Source organism: Lissotriton vulgaris, chromosome 2_1, assembly GCF_964263255.1.
Source record: "Lissotriton vulgaris chromosome 2_1, aLisVul1.2, whole genome shotgun sequence".
NCBI classification, from domain to species: domain Eukaryota; kingdom Metazoa; phylum Chordata; class Amphibia; order Caudata; family Salamandridae; genus Lissotriton; species Lissotriton vulgaris.
This window is the reverse complement of record NC_141687.1, coordinates 1468699329-1468721287: the sequence shown is the minus strand read 5'-3', so window position 1 is coordinate 1468721287 and position 21959 is coordinate 1468699329. Positions and strand designations below refer to the sequence as shown.

The 21959-nt window shown below is 49.6% G+C and overlaps 1 protein-coding gene across 2 annotated transcripts in view; it reads right to left on the bottom strand.

The window, feature by feature from the left end:
- Positions 1-21959, bottom strand: part of LOC147732780 (uncharacterized) — a 635036-nt gene that overhangs the window by 592491 nt on the left and 20586 nt on the right. For both annotated transcript variants that reach the window (XM_086957331.1, XM_086957332.1), the window contains exon 3: positions 9591-9701. In XM_086957331.1, the coding sequence (XP_086813457.1) occupies positions 9591-9701 (111 nt within the window). The remainder of the gene's footprint in view (positions 1-9590; positions 9702-21959) is intronic.

The window sequence follows — 21959 nt, the reverse complement described above, 5'->3', positions numbered from 1 at the left end:
AAGGGAGAGGGGGGCGGTAGGAATCCTGACGGTCAGCCGGCTTGTCAGGCTTAAGGAGCAGGGTAATCAGGGCCTCGTGCAGCGACGGCGAGAAAAGACCAGTGTCAAAAGCCTCGTTGTACATGGCCGCCAGATGCGGCTCCAGGATATCAGCAAATGTTTTGTAAAACGAGGCGGGCTGGCCATCTAGACCCGGGGCCTTGTCGCCAGGGAGGCTGATTATGGCTGCCAGTATTTCTTCCCTAGAAAAGGGCTCATCCAGAAATTTGCGGTGATAATCTTCGAGCCAGGCCAGGGCAATGGATTTGAAATACTGATCAAACTCCTCCCGTGGCAGAGGATTACCGGCTGAGTAAAGTTGCGAGTAAAAATCAATAAAGCGGGATTCGATATCCTCTGGGGAGTTTGTCCTATCCAGGTCACCATCGCTGAGGGCGGTTATATAGGAGGCTGCACGTGGTGGGCGCAAAAGGTTAGCAAGGGTACGTCCCGGGCGGTCTCCCTCACCGAAGCGACGCGCCCGACCCTCTCTGCCAAGAAAGGACAGCTCAGGGCTTGCTTCATCTGAGAATTCGGTGTGCTTTTGGCGAAGGAGCGCAAGCGTTTCCAGGTCGGGACACGCTGTCTGGGCTGCATCCAGATCCCTAAATTCACCCTCGAGCCTTGCCAGTGTGGAGCGAATAGCGCGAAGGACGCCCACCTGTCGGGAAATACACTCACCTCGGATGGCAACCTTGAAACCCTCCCATAGGGTACAAGCGGAATCGACAGAGCCTGCGTTAAGCTCAAAATAATTAGTGATCGCCGTGTGAATTTCCGAGCAGAACACAGTATCCCGGAGGGCTTTGGGAGGGGGACGCCGCGTAAAGGCCCGACGCTGGGAGAAAGGAAGCCTAAGACGAATCTGGACCGGCGCTAGATCGGAGAAGGTAGGGCCATGTGTTCAGCATCAGTGAGCCAAGACAGGACATCCGGCGAGGTCAGCCAGAGGTCGGTTCGCAACCAGCAACCTCTCGCCCCCGTCACGCAAGTGCCCTCATGCTCGTCAGGGCGGAGATGGTGCCACACGTCATAAAGTGCATTATCGTTTAAAATGGACTTAAGAGCTGAAACAGCACGCGGGTGAGATGAGTAAGATCCTGAGCGGTCCAAGGTCGCTGAAAGAGCAACATTAAAATCACCACCCCAAATCACCGCCGCGGTGCCACAGGAGGAGATGACATGCCAAATATGATGAAAAAATTCCGGGTCATCCGAGTTGGGGCCGTATACTGTGGCGATCGTGACGGGCTGGGCTGGAAGTAAGCCGTGGAGAATTACATATCTACCCTCTGGATCGAGGAGAAAATGTGAGGTCTGCCAAGGAAGGCCACGGCGCAGAAAAATGGAAACTCCTCTAGCATAGGATGAGTAAGTGGAAGAGTGGGATTCCCCTCAGTAGTGGGACTGGAGTCTGGAGACGGAGCCTGGCAGCAAGTGCGTCTCCTGTAAGAGACATATATCTACTTTGTGGCGATGTAGGTGTGAATGGATGAGGCGAGCCATGCGGAAATCATTCAGGCCACGGATGTTCCAAGTCCAGCAGACTATGTCAGCCATATTGGGGCAGGACGGGAATGAGCACTAGGTGGGGCAGACAACAGGGAGCGCAGACCAGCGGGGCGCTCAAGTGAATCAGGGAGACCACCGTGGCGAGGGGGTGCAAAGGAGGGGAGTAACACAGGTAAGTAAAAACAGCAGCGATCAATGGGCAGCAGCCTCCGGGGCAGCGCGGGGCGGGCGTGCAAGGCACGACCTATAGAGGGAGGAAAAGACCAGGGAAGTAGCATGTGTGGCTGTGAGACATGTCGAGTAAGGACAATCAAAACAAATTGGAGGACGGTGTGCTGTGCAAAAGACCAAGCAAGGCAGATTGCGGATTTAGGTACACTTGCAACTGTGCTATGTAGGGGGCACAATGCAGTGTCAAAAACAAACAAGCAGGAACCCAACAACCTGACCACCCCCCACCCTCAACCACCCCCACCAACCCAAAAAGAAAAGAAACCAACAACCCCGCACCCACACCAACCTCCCAATCAGGCTGAGAATACCACCCACTCCACCCAGTGAACCCACAACTGCGAGAGGGCAACACAAAGTGAACAATGGAAATCATCCCGGTGGGGGCATGGCAGGACTCGGCGGACACCCCTGCAGAGTAGCTGTAGTAGAATAGCAACATCAAAAACAGGTCTCAGGTGAAAGCGAGAAAAACCACTGTCCGCACAATTAGTCATTGTCACTTAAGCGGTCGGCAGCTTTGAGTGGAGACTTAGGAGGGGAGGATCTGGACTCTTTGTCCAGTCTCTTAGAAAAAGCGAGGGCCTCTTGCGATTGGGAAAAACAAGTGTCTTGGAGCCCTGTCGGACCCTCAGCTTCGCCGGATAGGCCAAAGAGTAAGAAACCTGATGCTTCTGGAGGATGCGCTTGGCCGGCAAAATCTCTCTCCTGGCGGCCTGAACGGTCAAGGTGTAGTCCGGATAGAAGTAAAGGGCGTTCCCCTGGTGCGTGATGGTCCCCTTATTGCGCGCCACCCGGAGAATGGCATTGCGATCTCAGAAGTTCAGGATCTTCGCCTCTATGGGGCGGGGAGGCAGACCAGGAACAGGACGCGGGCCCAGGGAACAATGGGCGAGTTCCACGACGAAGAATGGAGATAAGATTTCCCCAAAGATTTCCTTGGTGAGTTGCTCGACAAAGTCTTCCATCTTGTAGATGTTGGTTGACTCGGTAAGGCCCGTGATGCGGAGGTTACTCCGGTGGGAGCGGGCCTCCAAATGTTCATTCTTCTACCAAATAACAGCCAAGATCTTATCCATCTGGAGTTACTTCTGCCTGTCTTGGGTGGCAGCGTCCTCGGCGTCAAATACCCTGGATTCCACATGGAGAAGTCTGTTGTCGTGGGAATCTACCCGAGCTTTCATGGAGTCAAGGCGAGCGGATAGTTGATCAAGCTGGGAAGTGATGCCGGTGACGGTCGACTTGATCTCAAGCATTATAGCCTTAAGGTCGTCATCTCGGCTCGGGGGGCCCATCATCCCAGCGGAGTCGGCACCGTCTGAGCCCGCGCCGTCCTGACGTGAGGATCTCCAGAGTTCGAAGGCGATCTTGGGCTGCTTTGGGTCTGATTTCCCCATAGCGATGTGGAGTCCTGGTGGGCACCTAAACACCCAAGAGAGAGAGCAAGCCGGTGATATGGGATGTTTTACAAGCAGTCAGCTGCCAGTGGGGTAGAGTCCATCAGGGAGCACGATCCAGGAAGCCAGAGGGAGGCAGTACCAGCAGGTCTACAGGCGTGTCCCCCCTCAGAACAGCGCAGAAACGAGCTGGGGCTGCAAAACAGTCCTCTGGCCAGCCGCCATCAGCAGGAGAAGAGAGGAATAAGACTGGGCCACGGCGGGGCACGGGGCACCCCAGGCAGGAACACCGGGGCAGCGTAGACACCACACATTAGGACGCTCCACTAGAGCAGAAGGAGAAGCACACAGTCCCAGGGAGCCGCAGAGTTGTGGGTGGCAAATCATGGAGGGCGTTGCGCCCCAGTTGTAAGCAGAAGAGGGCCCCCTTCCGGCCCCAGGCAGTTGCAGAGTGGAGGGCCCAGGGGCACACCAGTGGGCCGTGTGGCAATGCGTCAGGCACCCGGGAGGGCTGGGGCAGAAGCAGGTGAGGAGGGGCCCCAGCGGCTACCCGCAGGGCTCAGTCGCCGTCAAGAGTCCGCCAGCGAGGGAGTCAGTCCCCAGGGGGCCTCACTTAGAGGAGATATCCACACGGCGCCACCAAGTCAGCAAGGTCCGTACCCGGGCGGGCCAGACCCCGGCAAGCGGGAGCCAAGAATTTTCGCTAGAAGGAGGGGCAGAAACGGACTCTCCGCCTTACCCCCGGGAGCAGGTCTCGGAGCAGGGGGCCAGGCGTGGCAGGTGGGCCTCAGCGAGGCACAGATGAGAGGGCGCCCAGGGCGGCCTGACCGCAGGGGCAGGCGATCTCCACAGCGCCGCTCAGAAGGGGTCAAGCAGGACTCACCAAGGGGGAAACACCAGCGGGTGAGGCGAGGGGGGATGTATGTCGTTTCTACGCATGCTTTTACAACGCATGCCTTTAACACGCAGGTTTTACAACGCAAGTCGTTACAACGACTTGGGTTGAGGGCGCTGGATAGTGAATAGTTACATTTACTATTCCAACTCCAGTCCCCGTGGATAGTAGGGAAGGTTTTGGATAGTAAATTAAACTATTCCCTATCCTACAGCGCCCCCCAGGGCAAGTCGTTGTAACGACTTACGTTGTAAAAGTTGCATGGTAAAGGTACTGTGTGGTAAAAGTTGCGTTGTAAACGCTGTTTCCCGGCGAGGGGGGTACGTCGCTCCCATAGCCCAGCACAGGCGGCGCCTCACCTACTCGAGGCCGGGGAGGAGCACTAGGCCACAGCCAGGCCTCAGCGCAACCAGGCTGCACAGCAAGCGGCCCCCAGCCCCACCGGAGAACCCTCTCAGCTATGGCGCGACTCACCACGGAAGGCAGCGTCCGGTCCCTTGCGTCAGCACTGCCGCACAGTGGCTTCGCAGACAGGAGCAGCTCCGGGGAGGCGCCGGCGGACACCCAGCGCAGAGGCCCAGCGCCGGCAACAGGGAGAGGATCTCGGCCAGGGGGGCCACGTAGAAGCACCAAAGTGTAACAGCTAGGTGCACAGTGCTCCCCCGATTCAGGACTCGGCAGTGTGGTGAGGAAAATGCGACAATGCCAGCAGGATTCTTGCGGATGAAAGAGCTTGACCGGCAGAGCCTACTTAGAGTGCGGCCATCTTGTAGCCGGCCAAGCCACGCCTCCCCATCTGTGGTACTTAGTAACCAGTCACAACTGCAGAGATTGAGTCCTGCAAGAAACCTCCACCTCTGTGTCCGCAACGCACCAGTATTCCAGCGCTACAAGGAAAGTGGAAGCTTCCCAAAGTGATATCAGGGTGAGCAAAGTGTACCCTGTGACTTCTGCTGATCTCCTAATCCCCTCAGCTGACAATTTTATAAAGGAATCGATGCTTCACGAGTAATTGGTAACCTTACATTTTTCGTGGCCATCAGAGCAGTCGGAATCCATTACCATATTTGAATCTTAATTGCCAGAAATGGGGTTCAGGTCATGCTACCCCCTTCTCCATGCCATTCACAAAATATTGCACTGCTGATACCGTGAGTGGCAAAGATTTTTGTGTCTCACAATGTCATTTTAATATATTGGGTTGTCATGTTAATATATTGGCTTTTAGTTTTTCACCTCGAACCTCTCTGAGAGAAGGAAAAATATTTAATGCATCAAATTCAAGTCTTTTTTATCAGAAAAAGCAAAATGTCCCTAGAGCTCATGAATGGGGCTGGCTGTCGGCCTCCAGCCAATCAATTCACTATCAGCAACACCGAAATCTAAAGAGGACATTTCAGAACTCTTGAACCCATCTTTATACACGATCACAGAGAGCTGAAAAATTACATCAGCCCTCTTTGACCCAGGAATGGAACCTTCCAGAAAAACATGTAACTGCCTGCTGTTCCTAAATGACCGTGCCATAAACAACTCTGTCTAAACCTTATAAACATATATATATAAAATGTAACCGGAGATTGTGGGGTTTCAGATTCTCCAATCATTTGTCAGAGTGTGAATATTTGTGTACTTATTCCTGTTTGTAAAAGAGTGTGCGCTTTCACAAGATTGCACATTATTGGTTATCAAGTACTGAAGAGCCAAAGGTAGGACTCCAAGAACTCATAATGTTCTGCGGATGTAAAGGAGCCGACACTGCAGAGTGAGCAGGGGTGAAAGCGCGCTTTCAGTACGCGGGCTCTTCAGTATGCGGGCCCACCAGGAAGGTGACCAGCAGAGAGGAGGGCTGTCAAGTCAAGTCAAAATTTGTATAGCGCAGTACTCACCCGGAGGGTCTCAAGGCGCTTGAGGGGGGGGGGGGGTGTTACTTATCAAATAGCCAAGTTTTGAGTTGTTTTCTGAAGGAGAGGTGGTTCTGTGTAAGGCGGAGGTGGGTGGGGAGAGAGTTCCAGGTTTTGGCCGCCAGGTAGGAGAAAGATCTTCCTCCCATGGTGGTTTTACGGATACGTGGAATCGTGGCGAGGGCTTGATTGGACGATCGTAGTTGGCGGGTGGGGGTGTAAAAGGTCAGGCGCGTGTTGAGGTATTTGGGTCCTAGGTCGTAGAGGGCTTTGTGTGCGTGGGTGAGAAGACGGAACGTTATTCTCTTGTTGACGGGGAGCCAATGAAGGTCTCTCAGGTGACCGGAAATGTGGTCGTGGCGGGGTATGTCTAGGATGAGTCTGGCGGAGGCGTTCTGAATGCGTTGGAGTTTTTTCTGTAATTTGGCTGTGGTTCCAGCGTAGAGGGTGTTTCCGTAGTCCAGTCGGCTTGTAACAAGTGCTTGAGTGACCGTCTTTCTTGTTTCGGTGGGGATGCATCGGAAGATCTTTTTGAGCATGCGTAGGATGTTAAAGCATGATGATGAGATGGCGTTGACTTGTCTGGTCATCGAGAGGGAGGAGTCTAGAAGGAATCCCAGGTTGCGAGCATGGTCCGTTGGTTTGGGCGCGCTGCCGAGGGCTGGTGGCCACCATGAGTCGTCCCAAGCGGAGGGTGATGATCCTAGGATGAGGACTTCCGTCTTGTCTGAATTTAGTTTTAAGCGGCTGTTCTTCATCCATTCGGCTACGTCTTTCATCCCTTCGTGTAGGTTGGTTTTGGCGGTGTTTGGGTCTTTGGTGAGGGAGAGGATCAGCTGTGTGTCGTCAGCGTAGGAGATGATGTTGAGGTTGTGTTGGCGTGCGATGGATGCAAGGGGGCTCATGTAGACGTTGAAGAGAGTGGGGCTGAGCGAGGAGCCTTGGGGAACGCCGCAGATTACTTCGGTGGCCTCTGATCTGAAAGGGGGGAGGCGGACTCTCTGGGTTCTTCCGGCGAGGAACGATATGATCCAATCCAATGCTTTTCCTTGTATTCCGATGTTGTTGAGGCGTTGTACAAGGGTGCTATGACAGATCGTGTCAAACGCTGCGGAGAGGTCCAGGAGGATGAGGGCAGCTGTTTCCCCGTTGTCGAGTAGTGACCGGATGTCGTCTGTGTCTGCGATGAGGGCGGTCTCGGTGCTGTGTTTGGCTCGGAAACCGGACTGTGAGGGGTCGAGGAAGCCGTTAGACTCGAGGAAGGCGGCGAGCTGATTGTTGACAGCCTTCTCTAGGACTTTGGCAGGGAAAGGGAGGAGCGAGATGGGGCGGTAGTTCTTAAGTTCAGTGGGGTCTGATGTAGGTTTCTTCAGGAGGGCACTGAGTTCGGCATGTTTCCAGCTTTCCGGGAAGGTAGCGGTGTTGAGGGAGCAGTTGATGATATTCCGGAGGTGGGGTGCGATGATGGAGTTGGCCTTGTTGAAGATGTGGTGGGGGCATGTGTCGGTTGGTGATCCGGAGTGAATGGAGTTCATCAAGCGGATGGTGTCTTCGGTGCTGATCGGGTTCCAGGCGTCAAGGGTGGTGGTGGGGGGCTTCAGTTCGGTGGTAAGGGGGGTGGACTGGTCGCCGAAGCTGTTATGTATGTCAGCGATTTTACTGTGGAAGAACGAGGCTAGAGAGTCGCAGAGGCCTTGAGAGTCGCAGAGGCCTTGAGAGGGAGTGATGTTGTTGGTGTCGGCGCTGGGATTGGTAAGCTCCTTGACGATGCTGAAGAGTTCCTTGCTGTTGTGGGCGTTGTTGTCGAGTCGCTCCTTGAATGCTGATTTCTTGGTGGATCAGATCAGCTGGTGGTGTTTGCGGGCGGCCTCCTTGAGGGCGGTCATGTTGTCTGTGGTTGGGTTTCTTCGCCAGGCTTTCTCGAGGGTGCGGCAGTTCTTTTTGGAGTTCTTGAGGTCGTCATTGAACCAAGAGGCTTTTTTGCTACCTGGCTTGTTGTGTTGCTTTTTCAGGGGAGTTAATTTGTCGACGCAGTGGGTGATCCATTGTGCGAGATTGATGGCTGCTTGATTTGGGTCCGATGATTTGGCGAGAGAGTTTTGGTTTAGCGATGTGGTGAGCTGGTCGGTGGTAAGTTTGTTCCAGTTTCTGCGGGGGACTTGTTGTGGGTGGTGGTGGGTCGTGGTCTTTCTGAAGTTGAAATGTACGCAGCTGTGGTCCGTCCAGTGGAGTCCTGTGGCATGATTGAAGGAGATGTGCTTGCTGGAGGAGATCGGGTCGAGCGTGTGTCCGGCGTAGTGGGTGGGGGTATTCACCAGTTGTTTGAGTCCGAGATTGGAGAGGTTGTCCAGAAGGGTGATGGTATTGCTGTCGTTGTTGTTTTCCAGGTGGTAGTTGAGGTCCCCTAGGAGAATGTAGTCCACGAAGGGGAGAGCGTGTGGGCTGATGAAGTCAGTGATGTCTTCGCAGAATTGTGTGCGGGGTCCTGGTGGTCTGTAGATGAGGGTGCCTCCAAGTGTGGTTTTGGGGTCGTTGTGTATCTGGAAGTGGAGGTGTTCGGCGGCTGTGAGGGTGTCGTCGGAGCTGGTCGTGATGTGGATGGTTTTCTTGTGGACGATGGCGATGCCTCTTCCTGTCTGGTTGATGCGGTCCTTTCGGATGATCTTGTAACCGTCCGGGATGGCTATGGCGATGTCGGGCGCTGATGAGGCGTTCATCCAAGTTTCTGTAAGAAAGGCGAAGTCCGGGTGGTGTGGTCTAGTAGGTTCCATAGTTCAATGGCGTGTCTGTGGATCAAACGGGTGTTGAGCAGGATGCACTTCAGGTGGTTGTTGTCGGAGCTCTGTTTGGCGTTTGTGGATATAGTGTGGGTCTTGAAGCAGTCGAACGTGCAGGATTGGCAGGTGAAGGGTCCATGGGTGCGTCCTGGGGCGGCTTGGTGACAGTCGGGGAGACGGCCGATGTTGAGTGCAGAGAGGGTTGCGGCGTCGTACGTTAGGCGGGTGGAGTGGATTTTGCGGGGGGAAGGGGGTCTGGCGCTGGGCGCGGTCCAGGCGCGGACGGTCGTAGACGGGCTTACCTTTGGCGCGCCTTCGGCGCTGCGCGTGGACGCTGCGCGTATGTTGCTCTGACATAAGTGGATAGTGGAGGGGGGCGGAGGGAGGGAGGAGCAGCTGGGAGGCGGTAGCGGGGTGGCGAGTGGGTAGGGTCAGTAGGAGCTGGAGGGAGCGGGGGTTGGGCCGCGGGGGAGCAGCGGCTTGGACGGGCTAAGGGCACAACAGCAATGCTGGGCGAGATCACTGGCACAAAGGAGGTCGTGGACACAAAAAACAATCACTGGCACAATCAATGGCACAGAATGCGGTCGCAGGCACAAATAGCTGGCACAATTGTAATCAATGCAGGCAACGATACCAGGCAGAATGCAGGTCGCTGGCACAGATAGCAGGGCAGAATGCAGGTCGCTGGCACAGATAGCAGGTCGCTGGCACAGATAGCAGGGCAGGGGCAGATGCTATGATATTAAAGTTCTGCGTAACATCAATTGTGGAAAAACCCATCACCACTGCTTCTCCCAAATCTCAACAGATTGAATCTGCTTTATCTACTCACTTGAGGAACGACTGTTAATGGCTCTTATATCCAAGTCCTGAAGGTCCTCAGGACACAGATCTTCCTTATCCTTTGGTCTTAACGAAAAGACAGAGGTGGCAATCAGAGGGCCTAACAAAAAAGGAAAACCACCATGAATACAATGCATTGCAAAAGGACAAATCACACCAGTGGTGTTAATAGAGAGATGTAAAACGAGAAAAATAGAAATATAAAGAGAATTGTTTAAGAGACTGGACTCCCTTGCTCCAACCATCAGGTTAACCATGGTGCTGTCTGTTTGAAATACACTCTGACACTTCCTCCACTTCTGCTGGCGATTTTTGTCTCGCCTTCTCTTACCAATAAAGCACGCTGTGGTATACAAAATATCAGTTCAACTTCGATTGGAATGCCGATAGGATGCAAATGTAATGGACTATTGGAGCAAGAGCTTCAAGCAGGGAGCTTTTCAACTGTACTGCATGCAATGCTTTTGAACTTTACTCTTGTCCAGGTGTTATGTTATGTTAAAATGTTTCTAAAGTGCTCGATTACCCATGTGTGTCTTGGCGCTGGTAGGGAAAATCAGTACAGGTGAGAGCAGAGGGAGACTAGAGGTTAAAAGGCCAGGTTTTTATTAGTTTCCTAAAACTCGATAATATGGGAGCTGCTTTAATATCCATAGGCAGACCGTTCCAGAGGGCCGGGGCTTCAGAAGAATTTCAACTGCCTCCACATTTGAATCTCTTGAAACTGGGACGAGAGACCGTCAAGGAGTTTTTGGATCGTAGGTCTCTGTTGGGTGTGTACCAGGAGAGGGACTATTTGAGGTAGCTAAGACCTAGATCATGCAAGGCTTTATAGGTAAGGCATAATACCTTGAATTTAATGCAGTTATTCACTGAAAGCCAGTGAAGTTCCTTAAAGGAGGCTGAAACCGGATGGAATTGGGGAAGATCAAGAATAAGCCTGGAGGCCGCATTCTGCATGCTTTGAAGTTTCTCCACGTATTGTTTTTGGAGCTTAACAAAAAGTCAGTTACAGTAATCCAACTTTGTGAATATTAAAAAGGAAATGACTGGTTTTCTGGAGGTGGGAGGAATAACAGTAAGAATCTTCCTGGTTATTCTCAAAGTGTTAAAGCAGGATGACACAACTGAACTGATATGCTTATTAAAGTTCAGTTTGTCATCTATGGTAATGCCTACGTTTTTGGCTTTTTGGGCTGGGATTGGGAGAGGTGGTCTCCATGGAACTGTCCTTCAGAGCTTTACGCAAGCAAGGGCCCAAATATCTGAGCAGTAGGCTCAAGAAATACTGCCCCCAAGATTATTAAGATCCTCAGGGGGTCATCTTTTAAAGACTCCCAGGATTAGGATAGCCAGGAAAGACTGCAGCTCTTTCACCTTTCTGGCTGCTAAGACATGGAACATGTTGACACTTGCCTGGCAGCTTACCTCAGATGAGGACCATTTGAGAAGACAGCAGAAGACCTGGCTGTTCAATGGACACTAGATATTTTTGTTGGACTCTAGCACCAGAACGTCATGGGACAGCTGTGCTCTCTATAAATCGGTTCATTCCTTAAATAATTCATTTATGCAGTGAATACACTTTAATCCTAATTGCACACTTTTTTGTTTTTGTTTGAATACTTTATTTTGGTCTTCTACCATTAAAGTACAGACCATCAAATACATCAGATCTTACTGGATCATTAAAATAATTTGAACTAAAATTGAGATTACAAAATAGCAGCACTATTGCAATAAAAATATTAAAACGACGCAATACACTTTATAAATAAATTGTGTCCAAGTCTAAATTGCCCAGGGCCGGATTGTTAACCGGCTGAAGCATGGCTATGATTAAGGATCAGGAGTAAAGGAGATGTTTTGCCATATTGGCCAGATACTTTCTAAACATTTATCTACAGAAAAGACAATAATCGATGATGTGTCTGCTCTGCATATTCTCAGGGCGACCCTGTTTTGGCCAACAACTAAGGAATGGCACAGGAGGACAATCGAGAGCTTGCACTGCTTATAGTAAATAGGGCAGAAGCTCAATAGGTGTTCATCTGTTTCTTCGCTACTTCTACAAGCAGGGCAAATTTCGCCACCTCCTTGACCTCCATTCCATTTAGCAGTAGGCCTAGCAAGAAGGAATGTGCCCAACCTGAACCTTACATAAAGAGCTTTTGCAAATAGGTGGTCTGCGTCGTCAATGTAATTTTCAAAAAGCAAGATAGGCTTGAACTCTAAAAAACGTCCGTTCATCTGCCCTAAACCAAACTGTTTGGAGAACTTTACCTCCTCATGTTCCCAGTGTGGACAATTCAACTTTTTTAATGCAGATGGGAAAATGGAGTCTGGGTCCAACCAATACTCATACAGGTTTATAGAGTAAACAGACTGTTTTACATAGACCAACCAAGTTAACAACACCCGTCGCTGGGACCTGTCTAAAACATCTCTTAATCCTGCCCTATAATGCACTAACTCAGGGTTAGACCAAACTTGAACCCAATATAGGATTGGTTTCAATCGGGCTAGGGGAGCTATAGATTGAATACCTAGGTCTTGTTTAAAAACAAGTGGGGAACTTTGCAGAAGTTTTAGTACTGCTTTCAAAAAAGAATTTCCCACCAACCTCCAGTGCTTTTAGGTTAACATAACCCCAGTGTTCTGCTCCATAGACTGCGGCTGCTACAGCTTTGGCCCTCCAGACTTCAAGAAGGGGGGAGATGGAGTGTAGTTTGTACACTTGGATGGAGTGTAGTTTTATTAGTATCTTTTTGAATGTTGGCCACCCTATGCTTTAGAATCAGGGTGCTTTTGTAGCCCGGTTACCCCAAGGATGGGCAGTAGATAATCAAATGCCAAGATCAGATGGCGGTCAAACAGACGGTGGCAGAGTCTGTCGGAAGCTGCTAGTGCTTCACTCGTCTCTGGGGCATGTATTAGTGCTTGCTGCAATTTGTTTTTATAAACTCACGCTGCTCATTTTTAAAATTGTTCAATCCTGACCCGCTGCCTGAAATCCAGCCCCGGTCCGTCACGGCGTGTCCTGTGCTGATTGAACGGAGGGCAGGGAGGAAGGAGTAGGACTTCGGGTCGCCCTTCACCTGGCCCGTTGTGCGGTCTAGTGTGCAGGCAGGAGGGGCTATTTAGGGCACTCACTGAGGCGGGCGCGCTGCGGTCAGACAGACGGTGGCAGAGTCTGTCGGAAGCTGCTAGTGTGTCACTCTTCTCTGGGGCATGTATTAGTGCATGCTGCAATTTGTTTTTATAAACTCGCGCTGCTCATTTTTAAAATTGTTAAATCCTGACCCGCTGCCTGAAATCCCGTCCCGGTCGGTCACAGCGTGTTCTGTGCCGATTGAACGGACGGCAGGGAGGAAGGAGTAGGACTTCCAGTCGCCCTGCATCTGGCCCGTTGTGCGGTCTAGTGTGCAGGCAGGAGGGGCTATTTAGAGCCCATGACGGGAAGGACGCGCAGCGGGCGCACCAAAGGCAAGCCCGTCTGCACCCGTCCGTGGCCAGCCGGGGCCTGGGGCCAGCACCCCTGCCCATTTTTTGAGCAGTTGCTCCTACTCCTCTGAAGAACTTTATATGATGCGCTCCTCCATACCTAATATATGCTCACATAGTATACAACCGGACTGCAGGGAACAAAAATGCAGTCACTGCCCCTATATGTTGACAACCAACCAGGGAGCTGCTGGTAAGGAATATGAGTTCCACCTGATATTGGTAAACTGTAGGTCACTTAGCAAGCATAAACATGAACTTCATGACCTTCTCCTGGATACCCAACCCGATATTATGTTTTTAACTGAAACCTGGCTGAATGATGACTCGGCGCCTGCCATTCTCCAAGCCCTCCCCCCTAATTATGGGATCCTTAGACTTGATCACCCGGGAAATAGAGGAGGCGGGATAGCCATGATCCATAAATTAGCAGTGGAATGTGCCCTGGAGATTATGCTGATAGAGAACAGTGAAGCTGGGCGCTTTACTATCACAGTGGACAATATCCATGTCATAAAAGGCCTCCTGATATACCGGCCACCGGGCTCAGCCTTACAATTTGCTATCAGCCTCAGGGAGCACATCATCCAACTAGCACTACGCTATGCTAAGGTGCTGGTGTTGGGTGATCTTAACTTACACTTAGACGACAAGGACAATGCCCCGGCGCAAGAGCTCAGTCAGGAGCTGGAGGCACTCCAACTTATATTACAATCCACCCTCCCGACTTATCAGCATGGGCACTTACTAGACCACATCTTTGCTAACTGGGGAGAGCTCCAGGTTAACGCTCCTATCCCAGTCCCGTGGACTGATCATTACATTATTTCCTTCAGAATCCCTATAACCAAGGCCCAATCTAAGCCCAAACCAGACACTAACCAACCCCAAAGGAAGTGGTCCAAGTTTACGGCTACCAAATTTAATCTTGCTCTTCTGCAGGTAGGGAAACCTGAAGGGAGCAATGTCGAAGGGGCATGCAATGCTCTTGACCAATGCATTTGTGATGCACTTGACAGGGTGGCACCCTGGGCCACTAACACTCCTAGAAGACAATCCAGATCCGCGCCCTGGTTCAATGAGGAGCTGAAGGTAATGAAATCTGGCTGTAAACGTCTGGAGCGTAGGTGGAAGGAAGACTTCTTGGAAGACAGGAAGGCCACATATCTAACTAACTTAAAAATGTATCATTCTCTCATAAGGAAGACCCGTGCGGCACACTATAATATGAAGATTAAACTTGCCAACAACTCCTCTGGAGAATTGTTTGTGATTTTTAAAGAACTTTCGTTCCTGGACAGAACCTCCGCCCCTAGTAAGGCCTCCATTGAATCCTGCAATCTGATTGCAGATTACTTCTCCGATAAAGTGGAGAAAATCTACTCCACTTTCCCGGAGGAAGCCCGTAGTAGGAAAAGCTGACTGGAGTTTGCAATTTGGAAGAAGCCTCCTGTCTTTCCAGCTTCAGCCTCCCCTCCTTAGATGAACTAAAATCTATAGCTCTGCTCATAAAGTCGGGGTCCCCGAAAGACCTCATTAAACCAGATAACATGAGGGAGAGTATGGACATTCTAGCGCCGTACATTAGACACCTTATCAAACTCTCCTTTGAGGAAGGAGCAGTCCCCCAAAGAAGGAAGGCGGCAGTGGTTGTTCCCATTAGAAAAAAACCAGGGATTAGTGCCAGCCATCTGGAGAATCTTCGACCTATATCTCTCCTACCTTTCTTCGCAAAAATTGCAGAGAAGGTGGTGAATGCTCAGATAACGGATCATATGAATCAAGCCAGCCAACTCCACCCCACGTAATCCGGCTTTCGAGCCTCTTATTCCACAGAGTCGGCGCTGCTTCTGTCCACTGAAACCATCCGTCGGCTGGTCGATGCTGGACAGACAGTGGCGCTGATTCTGTTGGACCTCAGCGCGGCCTTTGATACCGTGTCCCATCCTGTGCTGATTCAGCGCCTTAAGGAGAGCAAAATAACCAAAGTGGCTTAGCTCCTTCCTACAGGACAGGAGCTTTCAAGTATCCCAAGGGCAGTACTATTGAAGGAACATCAGGGGGTCCCCCAGGGATCAATATTAAGACCTACGCTTTTTAATCTGTACATCGCCCCTCTGTCAAACATTATTGATAAATACGGCATAAGCATCGTGTCATACTCGGATGACACGCAGCTTGTCATATCCTTGTCCCAATCTCAGGAAGAAGCTGCCGCTAACTTCTCGGCCTGCCTCCGAGAGCTCTCAGTCTGGATGGCTAACAACTGTCTAAAGCTTAATGGCGGGAAGACTGAGGTCCTCATTGTAGGAAACACTCCAGAGATATGGTCGACGAGCTGGTGTCCGCAGACTCTGGGCGCCACCCCATCCCCAAAAAGGAGGTCAAAAACCTGGGGATATGGCTAGACCCCACCCTTTCTTATGATCACCATACTAGGACGGTGGCAGGAAAGTGCTTTGGCATAATGAAGGCCCTTGAGAAAATCTTAGATGTGCTCCCAGTAGCAGCCAGGAAAAATCTAATCCACGCATTTGTCACCTCTCGCTTGGACTATGGGAATGCACTCTATATAGGGGCCAATAAAAAGAGCGTGCAAAGACTACAGTACATCTAGAATGCCGCCGCCCGCCTGGTCCAGATGCTTCCCAGAAGAGCCTTGTCTAAAAAGGCACGTACTACTCTCCACTGGCTCCCTGTAAGAGAAAGAATCATATTCAAAACGATGTGAGCGAAGCCAGCGAATTATGTTGAGGAAAGGCCCAGAGTACTTGCACAGTCTACTGACCCCCTATAGACCTACCAGAGCCCTACGTTCCCAACAGGCAGGTTTGGTGAAAGTCCCAGTTATAAAAAAATCGAGAATGGGAGGCCGCTCTTTCTGCCACCTGGCCGCTAAGCAATGGAACGCTCTTCCTCTAGACCTCCGCGTGGAACAGTCGGAGAATATCTTTAGGAAAAAACTGAAAACTTGGCTTTTCCAGGATTAAAATCTTTGCCTCCCATGAGCTATACTGCTCCATCCTTTCTGACTCCTCCCTATGTTTTCTTTCTGACTGCAGCGTGGGGACACACTAGCCAGTGTAACCAGGCGCTTTACAAACTTTATTATTATTATTATTATTATTATTATTATTATTATTATTAAGATATTCAAAATCGAATACGTTTTCGAACTTCGCTCCTTTTCAAAGTTAGTACCCCTCTGAAACCTCTGTGTGGGTAAATAGCCATGAATTTTGTTTGGTTGCATTGATTACAAGGCCATGAACCTGACAAAATGAATTAAACTTGTTCAGAAAGGTCACAAGGCCTTTGTGGGATTTAGGGCCAGATGTAGGTGTCAAAATACCTTTCGGGAAAATCGGTATTTTCGGCCGTTTCCGACCGGTATTTTGACATTGGTATGTAGGGGCACTAAAAACATACATATTCTGTAATTTTACCGAATCGGTAATTTTACCAAATCGGTAAAATTACCGATTCGGTAAAATTACAGAATCTGTAAATTTTACCAATTCGGTAAATTTACAGAGCGGTAAAATTACCGAATCTGTATTTTCCTATTTAGGTAGCACTTCTAACAGTGCTATAGGGCCTTTAGAATTCGTTATTTACCATGTAATACAATTGCATGGTAAATAACGAATTCTTGTGTACATGCACATCTGTGCATGTACACCTGTGCCATGTGGCACACAGACATGCCCTAAGGGCATGTATGTGTGCCACATGGCGCACAAGCCAGTTACAGGGGTGCAACAGGGTGTCAAAGTGACACCCTGTCCCCCTTTGCAATTTGGTATTTTTACCGATTCGGTAAATACCGAATCGGTATTTGCTATTGAATCCTATGGGCTTCAAGGCCCATAGGATTCAATAGCAAATACCGATTCGGTATTTACCGAATCGGTAAATACCGAATCTTACCGATTCGGTAAAAAATACCGAATTATTACCCACATCAGATTTACCGATTCTAAAATACCGAATCAGTAAAATTTGGTATTTTAGATTCGGTAAATCTAAATTACCTACATTAAGGGCCCGATGTAGGTAAATCCCATTTACCGATTTTGAAATACCGAATGCTACCGATTCGGTATTTCAAAATCGGTAAATGGGATGAAGGTCCCAACATCTGGAATTGTTACCGATTCCTTACAAATTCGGTATCTACCGATGCGGTAAATACCGAATCGGTATTTGCTATTGAATCCTATGGGCCTTTGAAGCCCATAGGATTCAAGTCAAATACCGAATCGGTATTTACCGAATCGGTAAATACCGACTTTGGCATGGGTGCAGGGGGTGTCACTTTGACACCCTCTAGCACCCCTAAAACGGGCATGTGTGCAATGTGGCACACAGACATGCCCTAAGGGCACGTCTGTCTGTCACCTGGCAAATGGTGTGCACGTTCAATGATAAGTAGTTGGGATAAACTGTCTTATCCGAAGATTTTGTGCAGCATATCCTCAACATGGGTTTCTAGGCGCCTAGTGTTTGCGCTTTCTGGTATTCCCATTATTCGTATGTTATTCCGGCGAGATCTTGCTTCTAAATCTTCATTTTTGTTTTTAAAATGATTTCCAGTAGTTTTTCCATTGTAGTACATTTCTTGGCCGTGGCGCTAGATTAATCTTTGACTGCTGATATGTGCAGTTCCGCTGCATCTAAGCGCTCACCTTGCTTATCGATTTTTGCAGCCATGCTGTCCACCCGAAGCGTGAGAGTGTCAATTTTGCCATCAATGGCTTGCAAGCTTTGTTGAATTGCACGCAATGAGGTCTCCATGTTTGAGTCTTTGGCGTTGTCTGCATCCAATTTGGTGTCCGAATGTGTCGATGTTGTCATGGGTGCGAGTCGCGCCTCGAATTAAATTTTGGGTTGATGTTTGTCCGTTTTGCCCATTTTAGGGAAGGTGTGTTGCAGTAAGTGTATGCTGGGCGGTCACTCTGTTGTGAAGCCACGGGTCGTGCTGCGCGTTGTGGTCAGGTTCAGCAGTGCCAGTCTTTATCGCAATGATACAGATGAGCTTCGTATCGCACGTGGCACCATCAATAGGGCAAACAATTTCTGCGATAGTCGTATTTGGCGGTGAATGAAAGTGCTTTTATGCAACAATGTGTGCTTCTAAATTCGAGTGTTTTGAGGTGTCTTTCGGCTTCCACAGCGTGGTCTTCACCATTACTCATGCATTGATGGTTTGCCCCAGTGTCTACACATAGCCCCTGGTTCACTGAGGGTGATCTAGACACATGGGGGCATACATGTGCAGTATCGGTGATAAGGGCATGAAAATGGTGCAGTGATAGAGGCAAGTCTCTGCTGGTAGCATTTATGTGGGTGGTCTACCCACCAATGGGGGCTCAACGCGTCCTATGGCGCCAAATCTCCTTCCCGCGCCTGGAGTGCCGCCCTTGCCTTTTTAATCGCTGCATTGTTACTTGCGGTTGATGCCGCGTAAATGCACTTGCTCACGAAGTTTCTGCGTTGGCCGCTAACGTACCGGTTAGTTATGTGCTCGTTTGTAGAGTCGTACCACCACACCAAGCCTGCCGGTGCACTCAGCCGCCATTTGCCACCTTCAACAGTGCCGTCTCCCGCCTTGCTTAATGGCCAACACTGGAGAGTGTGACCATAGTCTTACAGCATCAGACCTCTATCGGGGCGCTCCATGTCGTAGTCTGCTAACAAAACCCAGTGGATATTGGTGCTTAGGAGGCGGCAGTAGGTGGGAGGATCTCCTCGCTGAGTCAGTTCAAGGTGGGAGCCTCCATCTTGAGCCGAGCCCCGGTCTCGGGTCGCGTCGATGCAATATCGTTTTCGGGCAATCCAAGCCCTAAAAGCGTCCTCCGCTTACATAGCGTGATAGAACTGGTACTCCGATAAACAATTTCTGGTGTTTACATATTTGTGGGTGCTGTAAACGCTCCATTCCGTCAGATAATTGTTCCGAACCACGGAGCTGCACTATCGCGCAGCCATCTCGCAGCACGCCCTCTAGCGCCATGCCAATTTATTGAAATATATTTAATGTAGATTATTTTGTGGAATATTTTTACTATGCATTAATGATTATTTAAAGGGATATATAAATAAATTAGAAGGTAGGTATATTTTAATGTACATTGTTATAATTGTTCTATGTTTTTTACATTAAAAATAGGGTATTCAAGTATATTATAATAAAATAATAAATAATTACTATTTTATACATTACTTTAACATTACATTTTATGTAGGAATATTTTTAACTATTTTAAATGATGTAATTTAATATTTCCAGTGAGCTTTTATTTTAATTCCCTGCTTCCATTATTTTCAATGAGAGGGTGTTGTAGTACAAGTGGTTGGCAATGTGTTGTGCTGGACTCACAGCTGTTTTTTTATTACTAACTTACATTCTGATTTTGAGAGAAGCCATAAAAATTGGAAAAAGGTCTTTACAACACGGAGTGAGCCACAGGTGCAGTTTTCCTGCAGGCATAACTGTGCCTGCATGAACCACGCATCAGCAGTCTAGTGTTAAGATGGGTGGCGAGAAGAAGCAGAAGGGTCGGAACAGGAAGCTCCAGACTCAGACAGGTAAGTATGGCTGGAGCCAGGTTTGGGGGGGTGGGGTAGTCTTTAGGTGTGAGGTTTGTTTAGTGCTCGGGCGGGAGGGGGTCAGGGTAGTTTTTGGAAGGGTGGCAGGGTTTTACGACTTAAGGGGAGGGGCGGTTTTAAGAGCTGGGTTTGGGGCAGTTTTTAGGGGTGGGGATCGGTTTTAGGGATCATGGCAGGCGGGTTAGGTAGTTTATTTAATGGGGGAAGGGTTGTAGGCCTCATGTCAGTGGAAGGAGTAGGGATAGTTTTAAGGACAGTGCAGGGGTAAGTTTTAGGGCTCTGAGCGAGGGAGCTGGGGTCAGGGTCGTTTTTGGCAGGGGTTTGGGTTTTAGGCCTCAGGGCGGGGAAGGGGTAGTTGTAAGGGCAGGGCAGGGTAGGTTTTAGGCCTCAGGGTGGCGGGGAGGTAGGGGGATAGGTTTTAGGGCTTACGGCGGGTAGGGGAAAATTGGGTAGTGGAGTTTGGGTAGTGGTAATCTTTACCATGCACATCCCTTTACCACAAAATTGTGTGATATTGGCATGTGTGGTAAACAAATGCGTGATTTAGACGCATTCGTGGTTAGGAGGGCATTGTAGAAGACACACGTGGAGCAGCCATGCATGCCTAAGTCATACAATCAAAAAAAATGTACCTTACTCAAAAGTGTAAATTACTCAAACCTGAGAGTTACCTTTGTGAATCAGGCCCTAAGAATCTTATTGAGAGCTTAGAGGCCAAAATAAATATTGCCCAGGGCCCTTTAAATCCTTAAGATGTCACTGAATTGTCAGACCTTACGTCGAGGTACTAGTCTGTTCCTAGATACAGTTTAGAAATTATGTGGGATGGTTCCTTTTTAGGTCTCGCGACCTATCAATGCGCGCAAGCGAATTGAGCAGAGTGAGAATTCATGTCTCGAAAATCCTCGTGAAACCAAGGGCTTCTTGCGCTGCGGTTTCCATTGAGTTCACGTGAATCACATGACCAAACAAGCACGCGCATTCACGGCCGCAGAGCACATCAAAGGGCTTCGCCCAGCGTGCGCTCTGCGGCTTCTCCTCCACTAATTGAATCATGGCCGGCCACAGGCCGGCCGTACTTTCAGTTTCCCGGCAACGCTTGTTTATTCACGCCCCTCCACCAGGCTCTCCCGCCCCCATACAGCTTCCCTCCTAATCTGCCTGCCTCCCCTCACTCGGAATCCCACCCCAGGCTCTCCCACCCCCATCCGGCTTCCGTCACAAGACACCTCGTGCATTGCATTTTTACCCAGCCCCCGATAGTTGCTCGGCTGCTCACTGAAGCGAGAATGTATCAGGTTTTCTATAATATTTTCTTCTTAAGCTTGAAGTGCGTGGATATAGTGCACCTGACAAAATGTTGCTGTTGTCGAAACGTGCATGCTTGTGTTTGCATTGCCTGCATTTGAGTGACACATAAGAAAAACATCTGATAACCCTTTCCTTGTCCAGCTTGTATCCTTTAGCTGACCAAGATGGCTTGTGGACATAACAGATTAAGCAATGTCGCTTCATTGCATTCGCTTCTGTGTGCCTCTTTGGTCCCTGTTAGTGTATTTCTAAATAAATAGTCTCAGAATAGTTTACTTGTATACATTTTCTCGTAGAATCTCGTAATTGGTACATTTAGGACACTTTACAACATGACTTAAACAGTACTCACCTAAAACATCCTCCTAAGGCAATCCATATGTATATTACTGTGAAGTATAGCGTCACATTTGCCTCGAACGTTTTAGTGCATTCATTTTCCAATACGGTTGTAACACCTTGCCTCTTCATGAATGTCCGTTCATGCAGCACCTCCCGCAGCCTCATCACTCATGCAAAACGCGTTTCTATCTCAGCACAAATGGTCTTTAGAGCAATTGTTTGAAGTGTCATTTTTGGACAAATTGCTTTCATGCGCGTGATGATGAACAGAGCAATGGCCGCACACGAAAGCGCGAGGGCAAAGTATACTATTGAAATTAATTGCCACGTCCACGCACTTGAATAAACCATGGCGTCCGCGCAGGCTGGGCATCTGGAGCCGCTCCTTATGTGTCATGAACTCCACGCAGTCGATTTATCTCATTTGTCGTTGTTTTCTAGGACAGGTTTTAAGGGGTTTGAGCACGGGGCGCTAGTGCCAATAACCACCATACAACGCTACTCGATCACATACTGCGTGGTACGCATTTTATTCACGTTTCACATTGTTGGGTGACACGCGGTTTTGACATCCCTGCAGTAATCCAAG